This window comes from Scyliorhinus canicula, chromosome 1, assembly GCF_902713615.1.
Source record: "Scyliorhinus canicula chromosome 1, sScyCan1.1, whole genome shotgun sequence".
Taxonomy (NCBI): Eukaryota; Metazoa; Chordata; class Chondrichthyes; order Carcharhiniformes; family Scyliorhinidae; genus Scyliorhinus; species Scyliorhinus canicula.
Genome location: NC_052146.1, coordinates 209729168 through 209752410, shown reverse-complemented (window position 1 = coordinate 209752410; position 23243 = coordinate 209729168). Strand labels below are relative to the sequence as shown.

The 23243-nt window shown below is 47.0% G+C and overlaps 1 protein-coding gene across 4 annotated transcripts in view; it reads left to right on the top strand.

The window, feature by feature from the left end:
• The window catches only part of tasp1 (taspase, threonine aspartase, 1), a 123693-nt gene that overhangs the window by 86813 nt on the left and 13637 nt on the right, over positions 1 to 23243 (top strand). For 3 of the 4 annotated variants that reach the window (XR_005461830.1, XM_038806849.1, XM_038806866.1), the window contains 2 exons: positions 14549 to 14659; positions 22623 to 22696. Coding sequence is in view for 2 of the 4 variants with exons in the window: in XM_038806849.1 (XP_038662777.1) it covers positions 14549 to 14659; positions 22623 to 22696 (185 nt within the window). In the remaining 2 variants the exon portion in view is untranslated. Of the gene's footprint in view, positions 1 to 11020; positions 11183 to 14548; positions 14660 to 22622; positions 22697 to 23243 lie in introns of those variants that run through there. The other variant, XR_005461829.1, reaches the window with a different exon arrangement.

Sequence of the window (23243 nt, the reverse complement as noted above, 5' to 3'; positions counted from 1 at the left end):
GACTTTGCCAGAAAGGAGATAGAGTTTCCCAGTAGAGCCAGCCTCCACATTGCTGGAGAAGGTGCTGACAACAGGTGGACTGGAGAAGGGGTAGTGTCGGCGGTTTACGGGGCTATTTAGGAAGAGGAGAAGCCACCGCTGGAAGGGACCAAAGCAAAGTGGGAGGAAGAGTTGGGAGAGGGTATGGAGGAGGGGTTCTGGTGTGAGGTGCTCCGGAGGGTGAATGCCTCCACCTCGTGCACGAGGTTGGGGCTGATACAGCTGAAGGTGGTATATAGAGCACAACTCAAGGGTGAGGATGAGCCGGCTCTTTGAGGGGGTAGAAGATGTGTGTGAATGTTGCCGGGGTGGGGCGGGGGGGCGGCGCAAACTATGTTCATATGTTTTGGTCCTGTCCAAAGATGGAGGATTATTGGAAGGATGTGTTGAGGGTAATCTCTAAAGTGGTGCACGTGAAACTGGACCCGAGCCCTCGGGGGGCCATATTTGGGGTGTCGGACGAGCCGGGGTTGGAAACTAGTGTGGAGGCAGATGTTGTAGCCTTCGCCTCAATGATCGTCCAAAGGTGGATCCTGTTGGAATGGAGATCAACCTCTCAACCTGTGCCGTGGACCTGTGCAAGGGGACCTGCTGGAATTCTTGACTCTTGAGAAGGTCAAATTTGAACTGAGGGGAAGGATGGAGGGGTTTTACAATTCATGGGTGTTACTCATTATGCATTTCAGAGAATTGGATTACATCGAACATTGGGGGGGAGGGGGTGCTGGGAGAGTTGGGGGGTGGGGGACTGTATGTGTTAATGGTGACTATGGATGATTCCGGATTCCTTTTTGTTATTTGTTTATGTTAACATGCGGGCTAATGTTTGGTGGGAGGATGGGATTGCTGTTATTGATATGGGGATTGACATTGCATTCATTACTGATTATTGTTGGGTGTAAATTTGGGAGAAAATGTGAAAAAGGAGAATAAAATTATTACTTTTTTTTAAAAAAAGATGTGTCGAATGGAACTTGGGACTTTCTGACCGACGTGTTTAGTTCTGGGTTCTGTGTTCTCAAAGATTTTCCTTGGTTGAATGATACCAATACACCATTTTGGATATGAAGGTAGAACTTCTACAGAATGAAATGACTGCATCTAAGAAGTGTAATCTTAATATCTGAACCAACTTTTGTGGCAATTTCTACTTGGTAGTATGGCGACCAGTGATAATGGATTTCCAAATTTTAAAAGAGCTACTCTGTTGATCCACCTAAGCGATTACTGAACATAAATCCATAATCTTGGTGATTATGGTACTTGAGTTAATACAGGAATTTAATACCAGATGGGGAGACTACGGCCGCGATTCTCCGCACCCCACGCTGTGGGGGAGAATCGCGGGAGAGCCGGGCGAATCACGCCACGCCGCCTTGGCACCCCCCGCGATTCTTCCACCCCACCCCCCAAATAAAACGCGACACGCCGCTCGGAGAATCGGCGCACGCCGTTTTCCCCGGCGATTCTCCGGCCCACATGGGCCGAGCGGCCTGACTAACCCGACCGGTTCACGCCGGCGGCAACCACACCTGGTCGCTGCCGGCGTGAACATCACGCGACAGGTAAGTGTAGGGGGCGGAGAGAGGATCGAGCACCAGGGGCGTGCTCATCAGATGTCTGGCCCGTGATCGGTGTCCACCGATCGTCGGTCCAGCATCTCTAAAAGACACACTCTTTTCCCTCTGTCGCCGCGCAAGATCAAGCTGCCATGTCTTGCAGGACAGCGGAGAGGAAGACGGCAACCGCGCATGCGCGGGTTGGAGCCGGCCAACCTGCGGCTGACATCACTTAGGCGCAGCCGGCCGCGTCATTCTTGGCGCGCCGCTTTGACGCAAGCGTCAAGGCCCAGCGCCCGAGGATCGTGCCACGCCACTCCTAGCCCCGGGGGGGGGGGGGGGGGGGGGGGGGGGGGGGGAGGGAGGAGAATAGGGGGCGAGGAGCGGCCTCCGACGCCGGAGTGAAACACCTCCGGGTTTCACTCCGGCGTCAAGCTGTTGCTCTCCGTTTCGGAGAATCGCACCCTACAACTCCCCTTTTTTTTCAAAAAATGTTTATTGAGGCATTATACATATATAATATATAACCATAAAAAAGCAATACCTCCTATCCATCTGCAGAATCTCATCCACTAACCTCACCATCTCTGCCCGCTCCACCATTGCAAGTCCAGGTCTGGTATATCCCCTAGCACCCACCTCATAAACTCTAAATCGTACCAGTTTGGTGCGTAAACATCCACCAACGCCACCGGCGCCACCTCCAATTTCCCACTGACTGTAACGAACCTCCTCCCCCCGGAATCTGCTACTATATTCCCCACTTCAAACGCTGCCCACTTATTTATCAAGACCGCCATCCCCTCATCTTCAAATTGAATCCTGAATGAAAGACCTCGGCCGGGATTCTGCAATACGGCGGCTTAGTGTTTCACGCCGGTGTCAATGGGCCTCCTGGCCCGGCGATTCTGTGGCCCACAGGCGGGCCAGCACGGCGCCAGACTGTTTCACGCAGCGCGGCGCCGATACGCAGCCCTGTGCTGTCGGCCGGGGGCCCATGCATGTGCATGGCCGCCTCTTCTGCGCCGGGCCCCGCGCAACATGGCGGAGCCACACAGAAGGTAGGCCACTCACACCCCCCCCCCCCACCCCCCCCCGGTCGTCATGGAGGCGCCAAAACCCCCCCCCCCCCCCCCCCCCAATCCCACCAGCTTCTGCCGAGGCGGGACCATGTTAGACCACGCCGGCGGGAACTCGGCCGGTTGACCGAGGAGAAATCAAACCGGCGCCAGCTTCGATCGCGCGCGTGGCGATTCTCCGGTCACCGAGAATGGCGTCGCGGACCGTCTTGGCGTCGACTCCGATTCTCAGAGCCAGCACGAGCTTGGAGAATCCCGGCCCTGGCATCTCCACCCTTTCCTTAGGCCTGTTTTGATCCCCGATTTTCAAGTGCATTTCCTGCAAGAATGCCGCATCCGCCTTTGAGCTCCTCAAATGCACAAACATGTGGGACCTCTTGACCCATTCCATTTACCCCTCTGTGTTCCATGTGATCAGCCTGGTCAGGGAGGGCCCCTGATCAACCATAAGCCCCTCTTGGGCCAGCCTCCGGCTCGCAATCCACCAGGCCCTCCCTCGGATTGCCTCCATCATTGACCCCTTCATACCGTATTTCAGGAGTGTCCCCCCCCCCCTCCCCTCTCCCCACACACAGAATAACAATCCCCACCTCCCTCAGCACACTAACCACCTGCTCTCATCCCTCCTCCGCCCCCACCCTTCTGTGTTTCCGTGAGCTTAGCCTGGCCGCCCCTGCCCCTGTCCCCTAGTATCCTCCCCTCCCCCCCCCCCCCCCACTGGTTTACCCTTCCACCCCCCCCCCCCCCATTCACACGCTACCTTGATGCAAACAACAATATCAACAACCTAGGACAGAGAAGAAAACTGGTCCTATGCACTCACTCACGACTCTTCCCATCCCTCAAAACAGCCCTGAGTGCAGCCAACAACAAAAAAAAATCCCCCAAAATCCTCCCCCCTCACCCCCTCCCATAGAGTCAAGCACGTTACAGCCATAACATTCACATAAAAAGAACCAAACCACCCCCCAAAGGGAAAAACCAAAAACAAGCAAAAAAGGGGGAAACGCCATCAAACCCCAACCTTCCCGGCAAGGGAGATAGGGAGAACCAACCTGTGCTCCACGCGGTCGATCCCGCCTTAAATGGGTCCACTGTCCTCGCCAGAGACTCCTTTCTCTGCTGGGTGAACTTCTCATTCACGAAGTCCGTCAGCTGCTCCACAGACAATTGAGATGGTAGGGCCGACCCCTTGCTCTCCGCCATCTTTCCCTGTGACGCAGGAAAAGTTTCTTGCTCCAACAACTCCTTTCGCCTAAAACTACTTCTGGTCCACGAATCCATCCACTGGTGGAATAAATTCTTCCTCCACCACTCCTGCACCTTTCTCCATCAAAACATCTGCCCGTTAATCGGGGGGAAAAGTCCAAAAATAGCGCCACAAGCGGAAGCTGCCAAATGTGCGACCACTCACATCATGGCTTCCACTGGAAGACTGACTAGATCTCCCCTTTGTGTTTTAGTGAGTTTGGGTAAGGGAAGAACATAATTAAAATATTTAGATTGATATACAACTGGATCACATCGGCCTGAATTTCATGCTCCCCTGCTGGCAGGTTTTGGGGAATTGATTGGGGGGGGGGGGGGGGGGGGGGGGAGACAAAGGGAATGTGAAATAGCACAGATGGGCTTCCACTGGTTTCCTGCTCGCCTTGACCACTCAGCAATTTTATGAGTCCTTAGATCGCCCGATTATTGGAGCAGATATAAGCTATTTTCATTCCTTTGTGCCATTCAGTAAGATCATGGCTGATCTGGTTGAAGTCTCAACTTCACTTTCCTGTCTGCCCCTCCATTGCCCTTGAATCCCTTGTCTATCAAAACCTATCTAACTCCACCTTGAATACATTCAATGTCCAAGCCACCACGGCTTTCTGGGAAGGGAATTTCACATACTGAATACCCTGTGAGCGAGAGAGAATTTCCCCTGACCTCTGCCTCATCCAGGTTGGCCAGTGGATCTTTAAGACGGGACTTCGTCCCGATTGAGGGGTTTTAAATTATGTGCTAGGGTCCAGAGCATCCAAGTCATACCCCAACCTGCCAACCAGAATTAGGAGTTTATTAATTGAGTCTAAAATTCCTTGAGGGCAAAACTAAAATAGTAACTTATTAGCATGGTTTAGTGACTTCTTTCCGATAAATTCTTAAGATGCTGCTTGAACCCTTAAAGCACATTTTAGGTGCTGAAAAATTGTTTGGAACTCTAACTCACACAATATTGGGATACCCTTGCTATGCAAAGGGATTTATTGTAGCATGGTACCAAGTAATAAAGTTTAAAGTTGGGTTTACAAGGATCTATTTTGATATAATGGAAGTAGAACAGCAAAGCATCAGTGCTTATTGCAGCTGCCTATTTTGAAAAACCAAACCCAATAAAATTTGCCCCACAGAAATAGTTCAAATGTCCTACATTTTATAACTGCCTTTCTGTGTACGGGCTTTGTTTCATGGTCAAGATCTGAAGGCTTACATGCCAGTGGAATATTTCATAAAATGCAGATGCATTTTTACTTGTCACTCTTCATAAGTACTGGGGAGATCAAAGCTTCACAGTGTGCACAGTCACTTTTTACTGTCTTCCAGCAAAGGGATGCCATCCAGCAAATGAACAGGCTGTTAGCGGACCTAAAAGAATAGCTTGGCAGGACAGTGGATGTAGCCAGCAGGCAAGAAAGCAGCTTAGTTACATTTGGCCTACTAGCAACTGATTGTAGCTCTTGCCGCCGGCAGCCAGCATCCTGTTTACAATTTAGATCTGAATCCCTGCGGGAGCTGTGGGCCTCTGCCAAATTGGGAATGCCTGGCATAGACATTCAGAGCTCTTTAAGCAGCAGGTGACAGACAAACTGATGGCAGATGTTCATCACTTGTGTAGCTTAAAAGCATTATGCAGCAGAGAGATTGCTAAATGGGGGGGGGGGGGGGGGGGGGGGGGGTGCTGTTTTTGGGAGTAAATATTTTTATTCCGTAAAATGAAGAGTTAATTATTTGGAAAAATTTTTGGAAATTAGTTGCAAAGCAAAACATAATTTCAGAATCATATTTTATTGCATTCTTCGTTACACGTGTGTTTTGTTTTCAAAATTATTTTCTTTAAATATTTCCTAAATCTAGCTCATTAAATATGATATGGGCCTCCAAAGAGTAAACTGCTGCAGTAGAGGCACATAAGAGGTTTACATTACTCGGATAGGATGACCAGCAGAATTGTACTTTTTAAAAAAACAAAAGGTTGAATATTCTAATCTTCAATTTATTTAGAATTAAAATCACAAGTTAGATAATTGGTTGTTTATTATTTGAGGTGTTTTCTCCTTTTGCGAATTCCTAAATTTGTCTTTTACCTTTCTAGCCTAACCTTTTGCTATTGACCTTTTTCTGTTTTTAATAGTCTCTTTCAAACCTCAGAAATTCCAAACCTAGGCACTATTGTAGCATAGAGCATTTGGCTTATGTTGAATGTATGACAATTTCAAGATCAAAATCAAAGAATGTAACTTTGGACCATATATGAAAGCTAACTTGTATAATGCCCATTTTTGTGGAGATTAATTTTATTTTTACTGCTAATCTGGAATTATCAGAAATTAATCACAGATTTATGTCTGCTATGCTGTTCTGGTTAGTTTATGTGTGTGTTGACCATGGACAGCTGTGTTTCATGGGAATGATGGATGAATGCCATTGTGAAGTTGCTTGGGGCTGGTTGTCGGTGCTGTGTAAAATCAGACCTGTGTTCAGGCAACTCTCAGGATCCTGAAACAAAATTAAAGACACCGCAAATGCTTAAAGGGAAGGTGGTGGGTCGTGTGAAGTGGGAAAGAATAGCTTTTTGCTCAAACTGTTCTAAATACTTTGGGAAAGATAGAGTTATGCAAGGTTTTCAATGATTCAAGGCAGGAGAATCAAAAGATTTATTATGTTGCAGGCTAAAATATTCTGTTGATATTTTATAAAATTCACACGTAAAGGGAATTGCTTAAATGAGTACCGAGAGCATCTATAAAGAGAGTCTGCTGGGAACATTCGGGTTTTGGGTGGGGGGGGTGGGGGGGGGTCGGGGGGGGGGGGGGGGGGGGGGGGGGGGGGGGGGGGGGGGGGTGGGGGGGGGGGGGGGGGGGGGGGGTAGACATGTAATGAATGAATCTGTAAATAAATTGCCAAGAAAAGGATTGATGTCCAATTTCACATGTCACCATGCACTTAACTAATGACTTGAACAAAAAGCTTTTCTGTAGGACACGAAAACAAATATGGCTAGTGTTTTAGAGGTTAACCAAACTGGTGTGCACTTGGCAGTGTCCACTACTTTGCCCTCTTCCACAGGCTTTGAAAAAAAAAATCACATCCTCTGTGGAACACTGGTGTTTCCTTTTTAGCAGTTGTTCACTCCCACTAGCACCACTTTCTAACATTTATTCTTCCTTGTGCATTTTGTGAAGGTTGGAAGTTCTGTCTTGTTTACATTTGCAATAGCCTTGAAAGTAAAGCAGAAAAGGCAAACATTGGTATGAATTGAGTCATTGGCAAAGTCTATAGATGACAGCTACCTTCCCAGTTCATCCACAATTTGTAAAAAGGCTGCATTGCTGCTGATCATTGTAATGAGTATGCCAGCTGCTGAACTAGACATGCAACCTTCTTCCACTTTTGCTGTGGAAGTAACAATTGCCCTTAATTTTAATGCATCTGGATACTTCCAGGTGACATTACTTACATCAATTGGTGCTCTACTCACCATGTCTTGACTTCTTTCAGTTTCAAATGGATCCAGTAAAGCAGAAAAAGAACGATCAACTTTGTTTGAGCAATTGCATTCCTGTAAGTGCAGGATGCCATCGATGCCACCCATCTAACTGGAAAGACTCCATCTAAAAGTTCAAGTCAGTTAGGAACAAGGAGAAATTTACTTGCCAGAAAGTAGACAATGAGGGTACAAGCCACCTTATTTTACATGCTACCCAGGGAGTTGCTTTGATGCATTTGTTACAACCTCCACGGAGGCCACGGGGTGTGGACCATCTGGTTCCCCATGACCTCCATGGAACCCAAACTTTCCTGGTAATGGGCCGGGGCTTCCCCTTGACGAGGGGAGCCCACATAGTGTACAAACCTTGACCTGAGCGCAGGTCGAGAGGGAGACCCTTCGGGAGTGGAGTTATTGTGTATAGAAAATAAATCAGTCTTGTTGCATCCAGCCTGTCGTTCATGTGTATTCACTCTGTGTGGATTCTACACATTTCTTCCACAACAACTGCACTATTTAGTCACAACAACATGACCAATTAGCTGCCATTTTCAGAATACACTGACAACTGAAAACCTGTTCAATGAGATCTCAGGCACTATCTGAATCATCATACATTAGACCATTTGAATTCCTGTGTCTTATTTCCAGTGGCTGGACCGATCAAGGGGACCCCTGCACTTTAGTCCAGGAAGCATTTCCAGAGTTGTAGTTTTCTGGCTACTCCATAATTCTGTCCATTACAAACCGATAGGGCCTTCCTATTACAGAAAAGGCTGAAGGTGCAGGGATCCCTCCATTGGAGGCCAGCAGAATCATGGAGGGGTGACCATACTGCCCAGCCATTTCACTGACAATATCGGGAAAATCCAAGCCTTCATTTTTGGCATAATTGCTAAAAGGTAGATGAAGTGAAATAGCATGCAAATAAGAATTTGAAGCATTTGAGATTCTGGAGGTGTAAGGACGGTATTCTAAATACTTCACTATCCAACCTTCAGGTGTTATATTAGTTTTGCAACAATTCATTTAAATCATATTGTTTACTGACAAGAGTATGCTTATGTGGTTCCTCCCATTGAGGGATATGGGAATGTAATTCTGTGGAGGAATAAATCTTTGAAGTGTGTTTTGTGTTGATCAGTGAAAGCAATGGGAAGTGGATTTGTGCGCATTGCTTAGATGTGTCTACCTTTACTATCGTGACTACATTCTTTGTATAAATCACTATGAAAATTGTCGTGTTTCCTCTTTACTGTGTTGTGGATAACTTCCCTCCCTTCCCCTAACTCACTGGGCCAAAGATCCTTAAAAGGCTTTCTCCTCAACTCTTTCCCCCACCCACCATCTGCTCCAGCTTGTATCTTCCTGTGGTTTCTCTCCAATGCCTCTGAGGCACTCCAAGTTTATCTTGCTCATGATACCTACTTCCTGCTCCCTCAAACCTATTTCCATTAAACGGCAGACTACCCATCTTTCCTTCCTAGCTCTCATGATAACTTGTATTGTTAGCACCTTGGGTACTGTCCCACACTCCTTCACCCTTCTCCTCAAAAGCCAACCTTTGATCCCCCCCCCCCCCCCCCCCCCCCCCCCCCCATCCTTGCAAACTATCACCCTTTTCTTAAGTTCTTTGAACATGTTACCTCCTACATTTATGACAAATTTTCCAAAAATGTCATTTTTTATTCCCTGAATCAGTTTTCTGTCTCCACCTGCTCCTCCAACAATGCTGGAAAGGCTGTTATCATATTCACAAATTACTATGCAACTAACACGGTAAACTATCCCTTCTCAACTGGTCTACAGCCTTTGACACATTGGACTACACCATTCTTCTCCAATGCCACTCCGCCATCGTTCAGTTGAGTGGAATTGCATTCATTTGATTCAAATCTTATGTATCCATTTGTAGCTAGAGAATCATCTGAAATAGCTTCTCTTCCCATTTCTAGACCATTGCCTTTGGCGCTTCAAGGATCTTTGATTCCTCACATTTCTCATTTGCATACTGCCCCTTGGCAACCACATCTGAAAACATGTCAAGTTCTCCATATTCAGTTCCAAACTCGGCTAAATCTCACCATCATCTTGACCTCCTTACTGTCGCTAAATTGTCTGATTTCTTGTTCAGCATCAAGAATAAGATTAACAGAATTTTGTTTGAACTAACTTTTTGGAAAATTGAGGCCATTGTCTCTTTCCTTGTTGCAAACATTGTTCCCTAGCCAATGACTCCATCCGTCTCTCTAGTGACTGGCTGAAGCTGAACCACACTGTTCACAAACTTGGTATCACATGTCTCCCATCAGACCAGCTAATTTCACCACTTTTTTTAAATTGCCCAACTTCACCATTGCCTCTGCTCATGTCCTGAAATCCTGGTCCATGTTTTTGGTACCTCTAGACTTGACCATTCTAATGTATTGCTGCCAGCATTCCTGCCCTATCTTTAAACATTTGGTCACTCAAATCCCTGCTGTCCATACTTACACCAAGTCTTTTTTATGCATCGCTCATGTTCTTGACCTACATTTGTTCCCAGTTAAGGAAGACCAAGATATTAAAATTCTCAAGTGCATTTTCACCTCTCTCCATGGCCTATCTCTTCCCTACCTCTTGTCTCCTACAGCCCTCCAAGATATTTGTGCTCCTTCAATTCTGAGCTCTTGAACATTCCCGATTTTTAATAACTACACAATTGGTGGATTTGCCTTCAGCTAGTCAGGGCCCTAAGCTCTGGAATTCCCTCCCTAAATCACTAATTTACCTCTTCCCAGAAGCTCCTTAAAACCTACCCCCAAGCTCTTGGGTTATCTGTCCTACGACCTCATTGTGTAGCTTTGTGTCAGATTTTGTTTACTTCACTTGTGAAGCATACTTGGAACATTTTGTTATGTTAAAGGTGCTGTTAGAGGAGGTGGTGGCATAATGGTATTGTCATTGAAGTAGTAAACCAGCAACCCAGGACAATACTTTGGTGATCTGGGTTCAAATTCCTCCATGGCAGATGGTGGAATTTGAAGTAAATAAAAACCTGGAATTAACAGTCTAATGACGACCATGAAATCATTGTTGATTGTGTAAAAACTCATCTGCTTCACAAATATGCTTTTTAGGGAAGGAGATCTGCCATTCTTAACTGGTCTGGCTGAATTCTGACTTCAGATTCACAGCAGTGTGGTTGACACTTAATGCTCTTTGAAATGGCTGAGCGAGTCACTCAGTTCAAGGGCAATTTATAATGGGCAATAAAAGTTGACCTTGTAAGTGACGCCAACATCCCATGATTTTTATTTTTAAATATACAAATTGTTGTTTGAATTTCTAGGTGAATCTTATCTGCTTCAGAATGCAATCTCTTCTACTTCAATTGGCCTTAATTTTAAGATTTTGTTTTCATTAAATACATGAAGGGAAGAACAAATTCCAGGGTTACAGAGAAAAAGCAAGGTAGTGGAATGTATTGAAAAGCTCGACCAAAGAGCCAGCACAAGTTGATGGACCAAATGGCCTCCTTTGTGCTATCTACGACATGCATTTTCAGCCATGTTGATTTATCTTCTAACTCCAGTTTTTTCATTGGGCAGACTGGGCAATCCATAGGACATGCTAACTCCACAAGGTTTCCCACCCAGCTGCCTGGCTGAGAAATTTCTAAAGTTGTTGCACGTTGTGGATGGTGGATTGAAATGTCACCTACTACTTGAATTTGAATCTATAACCACAGTGGTATGAATTGAATATCTTCAGTAAGTTACTATGTAATTTTAAAGCTATTTAAGAAATTCTGTGTAGCGTAAACCTACCATGGCCTCAGATGTTTATAGAGCAGTCGTTGTGATGATGTTGCTCCCTAAGAAAATGATTGATAAAACTGGCTAAAAAATAACAAATGTGAATGAATAAAGTAAAACGAGACAAGATAAAGTACGCGATTCAGTGGTTGCGTTGGGCTCGAGCAAGAGCACAAAGTGCCCAGTAGATCCCAGGTGAAGCCTCCCGACAGCTTTCGCGCCTCGCCACATATACCCAAGTCCCGTGAGGTGGTGGAAAAGGAACTCAGGCCAAAAGGGGCAGGACTAAACTGCGCTCGCTAAAGTAGGTCTCAAACCTACTTGAGGCCTACCTACCTGGGATTTACCGGCCTCTCTCGATCTACCGTGGTTGGTACAGTGGTTAGCACTGCTGCCTCACAGCGCCAGGGACCCATGTTCGATTCTGACTTTGGGTAACCGTCTGTGTGGAGTTTGCACATTTTCCCCATCACTCTGTGGGTTTCCTTCAAGTGCCCCAGTTTCCTCCCACATCCAAAGATGTGCTGGTTAGGTGGATTAACCATGCTAAATCGCCCCTTAAATGGGGTTGCAGGAATAGGATGGCTGATTGGGCCTGGGGACGGTGGCCTTTCGAAAGGTCGGTGCAGACCCAATGGGCTGAATGGCCTCCTTCCGCACTGTAGGGATTCTATCGTTCTACTGCCCCCCCCCCCCTCCCCCCCGTTAGTGCAGGGTTGGCCCCGGGCCTCTCTGAAAATGTGGGCACCTTGGCACTGCCACCCTGGCACTGCCAAAGTGCAAGGGTGACAGGGTGGCACTGCCATGATCAGGGCCCGAGGGGGACCATGCCCATGAAGGGAGGGTGGGTGGGGGGGATCTGTGGGTGGGGAGGTTGAAGCTGTGTGTGCAGGGCAGGTAAATAGGGGCCTCTGGGAGGTTGGAGGCTTGACGGGGGTCCTGGAAGGGGGAGGCTGCTGTAAGGCGGCTTGGGAGAGTTTGAAGGGAGGGAGTCCATAGCGGGGTGTTGTGCGGTGACCATGGGGGGAGTGGGGTGACCCATGGTGGAGGTGTGGGGAGCTGACCCATTGTGGAGGTGTGGGGAGGTGACCCATAGCGGGGGTGTGGGGGTATGGCGCATAGTGGGGTTTGGCCCATAGTGGGGTTTGGGGAGGGTGGCATTGTGTATGTGTAGGGGGATGACATTGCCTGTGTGTGTTGGGGGGTGACATTGCCCATGGGTGGGGGATGGGGGGCTCACTTGGTGATCGGGACACCCTTCCAAAATGATGGCCTGATCTCCGAGTTCAGATCACCAGCGCTGAAATAAATTTGAAGTGTGGACTAAACTGGTGAGAAACTCCCCAGGGCCCAAAAAAGTGACTACGGGTGTAATACAGTGGCCATCCTGGGCCTGAAACGCAGCTCGCCGTGGTGCAGCATGGCCAGTAAAAGCTGGGAGACCCCACTCCCGGGATCTATCAGGCTCGCAAAGCGTCTGATCCAATGTGATCTTGCGAGGCCTTGCGATGTAAACCCTGCCCATTGTGGGCGGGATCACCTTTTGGCAAATCTGCATATTAGAGCAAGGAAGCTAGTCTTACTCTAATGTGCAGATCCCTGAAGCTTTGGGATTCATCCCCTTCGCCTCGTGGACCTCGGGCGAGCGCCGTTCAACACTGGTACTCACAAACGGGGACCAAACAGAACAGCACTTGTGGGGGTCTCGCAGGGTATTGGATGCCCCCCAGCTGCGTGCCCTTTGGACAAGATGGTGTCCTGGCACTGGTGCCACCTGGCCAGCCTGGCACTGCCAGGTTGGCATGAGCACTGCCAGGTTGGCACTGCCAAGCTGGCATTTTTTGCGCATGCAATCGGGCCAGAGGTGCCCTGCGTGGGTGTTTGGGGTGGCACAGGGACCCTCCTATAGTGCGTTTGGGCTGTCGTGAATCGCTTCAGGAGCCTCTGAGCTCCCCAGTGTACAAAACGGGGCTATGTGCGGCCTCAGCTGCCCACTTCCCGCTGAGGCCCCTTATACAACGTAAGTCGCTTTGTATAGCCATGTGTTTCCTGGCGAGCCCAGAAACACGCAGCTAAACATGCTCGCAATAGGACTTTGTTCCCAATTAGTTGAATCGAGCCCTAAGTGTCATTGGATAGCGGTGGGGAAACTCCTGTAAAACCCGCCACAAATTTACTTAGAAATGTTTCCATTGATTTCCGCACAAAGTTTCAAAAGATAGTTTTGTCAACAGTGCCTGTTTTAACAAATTGAATTTAAAAGCAAATTTATAAACAGTACTTGTAATGCTTATGGAGGTGGGAAACATTTAATTGGCCAGTACTGATGAGTTAAAGGGAACTGGCTTAGAAAAGTAACTATTCTGATCATTCAGTTCTTCTAGTAACGCAGAATTGAAATGACAAGTGCGCTGAAGCACCCTAGGTTAATAACTGTTATTAATTCAGCTCATTCACAATGTCAATCTCCATAATCCCTTTTCAGCCAATTACGCGTAGTCACCCATTCAGTCTATGGCAAAAATGTATTTACACATCAACTTAATTAATTAAAGCAAAATATGATCATTAATCATAATTATTTTTTTGAAAATATTATTCTGAGAAATAATTTTGACTTTCATTTGTTTACATAATGGATTTCACTATGTCCAGGTAAGGATGGTGCACAATCCAGCAATGTAGGCAGATCTGCAATGGCATTAGAATGTGTTACTCAGATTTTGTTGTCTTAGAAGATGAACTGTTGATCATTTGGCCAATTGTTGTGTCTCCTGCTAGTCCTTTTTAGGTAAATTCATTCAGTAGTTGTCGAACAATTTGCATGCCTGCCCTCACCCGTCAATCCTGCTCTTATTTCTTATATTCTTATGACCCCAACCGTCTACTTCATCAACGTAACTGAGATGACTAAGAAAGAGCGCAAAAGCAACTCGTGGATTACTGTGACTTTGATTTTTTTTCTTTCTAATTCTTGATATGCTGGTTCCCAACAGATGCAGCTGAATTTGTGAATGTAGCAGTGTTGATGAGATTGCATATCTAACACTAACCTTTCCCTGTATTTTGTTAAAGAAGGGAACCGTTCCCCATTATTCATCAGATATGTGATGTCTAAGCTGACATTCTGTAGTTTGATTGGGTTTTACTTGAGTCTAACCTTGCCTGTGTGTTGGATTTCGGCCTTCAGTTGTGCAACATAGCAGGTGTGTTAATTATCCTGACGGTTAAGGAATAGCAAAGTTTTGAATCAGTAAGGCTGTCTAATCTATAGGTTTCTATTAGCAAAAGTCCAGTAACATTTTTCTGGTTTATTCATAGGCTCACCATTCCTTGCCCATGAAGATTCTGTCCTGGGGGGAGTCATAGTTCTCCGTTGCTGCAGATGTTCACTAGAATCCGAGTCATCATTGAATACTCGAGCACTCCTAGGTAAGCACTACAGCTGGAATGTTGATTTCTGCTGCAACAGGGGGGCCATCTAATTATAGGGGCCATGACATGTATCATAAAAGCTCACCATAGGAATCGGAAAGGAGATCTGTGAAGACTATCCTCAGCTCTCTCACTCTTACCTGGAGGTCCTGCTGCAGGATCTGAGGTACTGCAGGGAGGTAAGCTCTCCCAAGGATGGGAGGAAGAGGACAATCTATCCACCCAAGTAGGCAAGGATGGAAATGACCAAGAAATTAAGCAGCAGGAGTATAGGGCGGGATTCTTCGGAAACCGGCGGGGCGGGCAACTCCGGCGCAAAGGAGTGGCGTGAACCACTCCGGCGTCGGGCTGCCCCAAAGGTGCGGAATCCTCCGCCCCTTCAGGGGCTAGGCCGGTGCCAGAGTGGTTTGCGCCGCACCAGTTGGTGCAGGAGGGGCTTGGTGCCATGCCAATCGGTGCCGAAGGGCCTTTGCCGGGCGGCGCAAGTTGGCGCATGCACAGGAGCGCCAGCTTATGCTGGGGTTATCCCAGTGCATACGCAGAGGGGGGTGGGGGGGGTCATCTCCGCTCCGGCCATTGCGGACCGTTACATTGGCCAAGGGGAGGAATAGTGCCCTCACGGCACAGGTCCACCCGCGGATCGGTGGGCTCTGATCGCGGGCCAGCACCCCGGGGACAGATTCCTTCTCTTTCCCCCCCCCCGACCCGAGGATCCCGGAGGCCGCCCGCGGAGCCAGGTCCCACTGGTAAGTACCTGTTGTAACATACGCCAGCGGGACTCGCCAACACTCACTCTCCCTCTGCCTATAGTCCACCCACACCCATGTCTCACTGTGATCCTTCACAAGTGGTATCCTACTCTGCATACAAGCCATCATGAACATGTGTGCCTCTCTGTCTTTTCTCCTGTCAGAAGAGAGCACACAACTTCGCGAGAGGCAGAGACCAAGGAAGTGGGGTCATTCTTTCCATTGACCAGTCATGTCGGCCATTGGCAAAGCATGCCCACCTGCTACACTGGGAAGGAGTCTTGTTCTGTGAAGGCTATAAATGGCAGCAGTGACCTGCCATGAGAACCTGAACCTCCTGTGGCAGGAAAGCGCATATGGGCTGGTTTAGCTCACAAGGCTAAATCGCTGGCTTATAATGCAGACCAAGCAGGCCAGCAGCACGGTTCGATTCCTGTACCAGCCTCCCCGGACAGGCGCCGGAATGTGGCGACTAGGGGCTTTTCACAGTAACTTCATTGAAGCCTACTCGTGACAATAAGCGATTTTCATTCATTCATTTCATTCATTCATGTTGTAAAAACTGATCTTCGCCATGTTGAGCATTCTTCCTCCTTTCAGCTGGATTTTGGTGTCCATCCCATCTACCCTCTGGGGTAGCATACGACTGAGAAAATGCAGCTGGTTCTGTGGGTGGCGCTGGCAAGTCCACCATTTCTTGTCCAGAAAGCAGTTAAGAGTCGACCACATTGCTATGGACCTGGAGTCACATGTAGGCCAGATCAGCTGAGGGTAGCAGATTTCCTCCCCTAAAAGGTATTAATGAACCAGCTGGGTTATGATGATGATCAATGGTGAGCATTACTTAATGTACTTAATTTAGTTAAACTAACCTGGAATTCCAGATTATTTTAATTGAATTTAAATTCCATGGTGGGATTTGAACCCTATTTCCAGAACATTAACCAGAGCCTCTGGATTACCAGTCCAGTGGCATTGCCACTCTGCCACCACCTCCCTCTGGTGTGGTGTGGATTAGGCTCTTGACCCTCAACAGAGGTGAATATGAAACTGAATAAGCTGCTCCCAGGCCATGCTGAAGGCTGGCAGCAATGTAGTGCTGCTGCAGGTAAGTGAAGCACTAATAATAATAATTTTTATTCGTGTCACCATTAGCTTACATTAACACTGCAATGAAGTTACTGTGACAGTCCCCTAGTTGCCACATTCCGGCACCTGTTCGGGTACACACAGGGAGAATTCAGAATGTCCAATTCCCCTAACAAGCCAGTCTTTCGGGACTTGTGGGAGGAAACCGGAGCACCTGGAGGAAACCCATGCAGACTCCACACAGACAGTGACCCAAACCGGGAATCGAACCCGGGTCCCTGGTGCTGTGAAGCAACAGTGTTAACCACTGTGCTGCCGTGCCCACTAGCCAGGTGAAATGTCTCAGCATAAATTGGCAATCTCCTGTCACAGTGAAAAAGTGATCAGAAGTGCTTTGACCAGCCTCCTCTCCGTGTCGATGGCTGGAACTATCTCATCAAATCCATCCCAGCTTATCGGTTTCCTGAAGAAGCTCTTTCCGCAATGTGTTCGCCTTAGTTACCCTGGAGAGTTCCTGACAGGTCGGGAACCCAATTCCATGGCTGCGAAGTCCAGTTTCCATGATTAGCTTCTTAACAATTTCAACAGTTACTAAATTACTTAGTCCACATGGTGGGGAATTCCCCACTCTCCTTCAATCAGTTTCTGGGACTTTTCCTGTTTGTTCACAAACCAGCCTCCAACAGCCTTGGAAAACTGTCCTACGTTTTGTTAATCATTTACTGGATGTGGGCATCGCTGGTTAGGCTAGCATTTAGTTCCCATCCCTAGTTGCCCTTCAGACGGTGGTGGTGAGTCGCCTTCTTGAACCGCTACAGTCCTTGAGGTACAGCAATGTGCTGTTAGGGAGGGGTTCCAGGATGTTGGCCTGCGACTGAAGAAATGGCAATATATTTCCAAGTCAGGGTGGTGAGTGACTTGGAGGAGACCTCCAGGTACTTGCAGCCCTTGTACTTCCAGATTATAGTGGTCATGGGATTGGAAGGTGCTGTCTCAGGAACCTTGGTGAGTTACTGCAGTACATCTTGTCATTAGATACAAGGCTGCCACTGTTCGTTGGTGGTGGAGGGTTTGAATGTATGTGGAAGGCGGAGCAATCAAGTGAGCTGCTTTTTCCTGGATGGTGTCGAGCTTCTTGACTATTGTTGGAGCTGCTCTCATCCAGGCAAGTGGAGAGTATGCCATTACACTCTTGACTTGTGCCTTGTAGATGGTGAACAGGATTTTGGGGGGGGGGTCAGGAGGTGAGTTACTCACCGTACGATTCCAAACATTTGAGCTGCCCAGGTAGCCACAGTATTTATATGGCGAGTCCAGTTCAGTTTCTGATCAGTGGTAACCCCCAGGATGTTGATGAAATGAAAATCGCTTATTGTCACGAGTAGGCTTCAATGAAGTTACTGTGAAAAGCCCCTAGTCGCCACATTCCGGCGCCTGTCCGGGGAGGCTGGTACGGGAATCGAACCGTGCTGCTGGCCTGCTTGGTCTGCTTTAAAAGCCAGCGATTTAGCCTTGTGAGCTAAACCAGCCCCTATTGTGGGGATTTAGCGATGGCAATGCCATTGAATGTCATGTGGTGCTGGTTAGATCCTCTTTTGTAGGAGACGACCATTGCCTGGCACTTGCGGCGCAAATGTAACTTGCCACTTGTCAGCCCAAGCCTGGATATTGTCCAGATCTTGCTACATTTGGACATGGACTGCTTCATTAAGTGAGGAGTCGCAAATGGTGCTGAATGTTGAGCAGTCATCCGCAAAGATCCCCACTTCTGACCTTATGATGGAAGGGAGGTCATTGAAGAAGCAGCTGAAGATAGTTGGGCCTAGGACACTACCCTGAGAAACTCCTGCAGTGTTATCCTGGAGCTGAGATTATTGACCTCTAACCACCACAACCGTCTTCCTTGTGCCAGGTATGACTCCAACCAGTGGAGAGTTTTCTCCCTGATTCCCATTGATTCCAGTTTAGCTAGGGCTCCTTGAAGCCATAATCAGTCAAATGCTACCTTGATGTCAAGGGCAGTCATGCTCACCTCACCTCCTGGCATTCTGTTCTTTTGTCCCTGTTTGAACTACGGCTGTATTGAGATCAGGAGCTGAGTGACCCCGGTGGATTCCAAACTGAGTGTCCGTGAGCAGGTTATTGCTAAGTACCACTTGATAGCACTGTTTGATTAAAAAATATTTTTATGCAAGGCATTTTCACATACACAAATAGAATCAGAAGAACAACCAAACATTTCAATCAACAACCACTCCTCCTCCCCCACCCCTCAAACCTCTTTAAATCAATAAATGGCTTCCACCACCAGGTGAATCCATCTGCCGACTCCCTCAATGCAAACTTGACCTTCTCCAGCCTCGAATTCTGGCAGGTAAGGTGGCGCGGAGGCACAATGATTTGCACTGCTGCCTCATGGTGCCGAGGACCCAGGTTCGATCCCGGCCCCGGATCACTGTCCTTGTGGAGTTTGCACATTCTCCCCGTGTTTGCGTGGGTCTCGCCCCACAACCCAAAGATGTGCAGGATAGGTGAATTGGCCACAAAATACATTTCCCCTTAATTGAGGAGGGGGGGGGGGGGGATTGGGTACTTTTATATTTTTTTTAAAAAAGGAATTCTGCCAGGTTGCTCACCCACACTCTCGCTTTTGGTGGCTCTGAGTCCCTCCACCCATGCAAAATCTGCCTCCAGGCTATCGAGGAGTCATAGAATTTACAGTGCAGAAGGAGGCCATTCGGCCCATCGAGTCCGCACTGGCCCTTGGTAAGAGTGCCCTATCCCAGTAACCCCACCCAACCTTTTTGGACACTAAGGGCAATTTAGCATGGCCAATCCACCTAACCTGCACATCCTTGGACTGTTGGAGGAAATCTGAGCACCCGGAGAAAACCCATGCAGACACTGGGAGAACGTGCAAACTCCGCAAAGACAGTGACCCAAGTCAAGCTGTAAAGCAACCATGCTGCCCTAAAGTCAAAGGCCAAAATGTCGGCCTCTCCCACCCCCTGGATCCCAGGTCTTCCGACATACCAAATATTGCTCACCTCCACTCCCAGCACCTCGGACATCATGTTCGAGAACCCCTGCCAGAACCCCCGCCAGAACCCCCTCAATCTTGGACAAGTCCAGAACATGTGCCCCCGCACACCATCCAAACCTATTCTCTACCCCCGCGAAGAACCTACTCATCCTCGCCACCGTCATATGAGCCCTATGCACCACTTTAAACTGGATGAAGCTTAGCCTCGCACATGATGAGGACGCATTCACCCTCAAGGCCTCTGTCCATGTCTCAGCCCCCACCTGTCCTCCCAGCTCTTCCTCCCATTTCTTAATATAAGAACATAAGAGCTAGGAGCAAGAATAGGCCATTTGCCCCTTCGAGCCTGCTCCACCATTCAATGAAATCATGGCTGATCTTTTGTGGACTCAGCTCCACTTTCCCGCCCGGACCCACCATAACCCTTTATTCTGCAAAAAACTATCTATCTTTATCTTGAAAACATTCAATGAAGGAGCCCCAACTGCTTCACTGGGTAGGGAATTCCATAGAATCACAGCCCTTTGGGTGAAGAAGTTCCTCCTGAGCTCAGTCCTAAATCTACTTCCACTTATTTTGAGGCAATGCTCCCTTGTTCTGCTTTCACCCGCCAGTGGAAACAGCCTGCCCGCATGTATCCTATCTAGTCCCTTCATAATTTTATATGTTTCTATATGATCCCCTCTGCATCCTTCTAAATTCCAACGAGTACAGTCCCAGTATACTCAACTTCTCCTCGTAATCCAACCCTCTCAACTCTGGGATTAACAGCGTGAATCTCCTCTGCACAACGTCCAGCGCCAGTACATCCTTTCTAAGGTAAGGAGACCAAAACCGAACACAATACTCCAGGTGTTGCCTCATTAACACCTTATACAGTTGCAGCATAACCTCCCTAGTCTTAAACTCCATCCCTCTAGCAATTAAGGACAAAACTCCATTCGCCTTCTTAATCACCTGTTGCACCTATAAACCAACTTTTTGCGATTCATGCACTATGACACCCAGGTTGCCAACATTGTATTCCATGTGCCAGACCCTACCCATTCACTTAACCTATCCAAATCCCTCTGCAGACTTCCAGTATCCTCTGCACTTTTTTGCTTTACCATTTATCTTAGTGTCATCTGCAAACTTGGACACATTGCACTTGGCCCCAACTCCAAATCATCCATGTAAATTGTGAACAATTATGGGTCCAACATTGATCCCTGAGGGACACCACTAACTACTGATTGCCAACCAGAGAAACACCCATTAATTCCCAGTCTTTGCTTTCTTTTAATTAACCAATCCTCTATCCATGCTACTACTTTACCCTTAACGACATGCATCCTTATCTTGTGCAGCAACCTTTTGTGTGGCACCTTGTCAAAAGCTTTCTGGAAATCCAGATATACCACATCCATTGGCTCCCCATTATCTACTGGACTGGTAATGTCCTCAAAAAATTCCACTCAATTAAAAAAAAAATTTAGAGTACCCAATTCATTTTTTTCCAATTAAGGGGCAATTTAGCGTGGCCAATCCACCTACCCTGCACATTTTAGGATTGTGGGGGTGAAACCCACGCAAACACTGGGAGAATGTGCAAACTCCACACGTGCAGTGACCCAGAGCCGGGATTGAACCAGGGACTTCAACGCCGTGAGGTTGCAGCGCTAACCCACTGTGCCACTGTGCTGCTCTAAAATTCCACTAAATTAGTTAGGCACGACCTGCCCTTTATGAACCCATAATGCGTCTGACCAATGGTACAATTTCTATCCAGATGCCTCGCTATTTCTTCCTTGATGATAGAATCCAGCATCTTCCCTACTACTGAAATTAAGCCAACTGGCCTATTATTACCCGTTTTCTGCCTACCTCCTTTTTTAAACAGTTGTGTCACGTTTGCTGTTTTCTAATCCGTCGCGACCACCCCAGAGTCCAGTGAATTTTGGTAAATTATTACGAATGCATTTGCAATTTCCCTAGCCATCTCCTTTAGTACCCTCACCAGGGCTCCCTCCCACTCCATCAACTCCTTGTAAACAGCCGACACCTTCCCCTCTCCTACTTCGTCCTTCAACAGCACCTTATCCTGCAACCTCTGAGGCGGAAGCCCAGGAAAGGACGGCACCTCTTGTTACAAAGTCCCAAACCTGCAGATACCCAAAGCCATTCCGCCTGGGCAATTCATACACTTCCTCCAGGAATCAAAGTTTGGAGTGGGGATTCAAAAACAACAGCTTCAATCTTGTTGATATTTAATTGGAGGAAATGTCTGCTCACCCAACACTAGATGCCTGATAATTTAGTGGAGGGGTTGGGAGAAATGGTGGTGTTGGAGAGATGGGTGTCACCAGCGTATATTTGAAAACTAATGCGGTGCTTTTGGATTGAAAAGTATGTACTCCAGAAAAATAAATAATTGTTCCAACCTGGATTGATAAAACATCTATATTATAGCATAAGGTACATCACAGGAGCATTATCAAACAAAATTTGACATTGAGCCACATAAGGTAATTTTAAGACAAATGATCAAAAGCGAGATGCAGGTTTTAAGGAGCATCTTAAAGGAAGAAAAGTGAGCAGCAATCAGCTGGTGAGGTTTAGGAGGAAATTCCAGGGCTTGGGTCCTAGGTCACTGAAGGCATGGTTGCTAGTGATGGAGCAAATGTAATTGTGGAGGAGCATGAGGCCACAATTGGCCAGTTGTCTTACCAGCACAGCTTTAAATGATTTGTTTTCCTGAGAAAATTTGTGGAAGGGCAAATTTTTGTTTGTGTAGTAGTGACTATAACAAAACCGATTAGAAGCTGAGAAATTATAAATATATCTAGCTTTAATTAACCATATAATAATTTCTTTCAGCCTTCGATTTGATTAATCAAAAAGTCTTCCTTTCATGAAACATTATGAAATTTGGATTGGAAGAAGCATTGAAGAGATTTGTCATTGAAACGTGAAATTACTATTTCAATGTTAAAAGTTTACGTGTTAATATTTCTAGCTATCCTTTGTTACTAAGCGACCTGTTTTTGTAAGTGCATTTAATTTTGCTTCATTATGTTTTAAAATTGTTCCTATACAGTTGAGTTTTTATGGAGTCATACCACTGAAAGTATGTGTGTTGGGTACATGTCAACTCAAGATGGTAAAGCTAAGGTAAGTCTAAATCAACCCTAGTAATTTAAAGCTTTTTAGTACATCTTCTTTGTAATTATATTTTTTTTATTTATTGAGGCAGTCAGTCTTTTGAGTTATACATTTTACAGATGCCTATCCAATATATATATTTTTTAAGAGATCACACACAGCTGTGAGGTGAAATGAAATGAAAATCGCTTATTGTCACGAGTAGGCTTCAAATGAAGTTACTGTGAAAAGCCCCTAGTCGCCACATTCCGGCGCCTGTTCGGGGAGGTTGGTGCGGGAATTGAACCGTGCTGCTTGGTCTGCTTTAAAAGCCAGCGATTTGGCCTAGTGAGCTAAACCAGCCCCATGAATGTCTTTTCTGATCAATACAAATCATGTGTTTGGGGTCACAGCAAAGTATATTTTGTAGTAGCCTTGAAGTGTAGAATGTCCCCTGAAGATTATTTTCTATTACTAAATCATAAATTGTTCAGACCTCCGAACCTCTTTTTGATCATGGCACTTGTTTGAGGTTTTCAAGGAAGATCTCTAACCTTCACATTTATTTTTTCCAAGT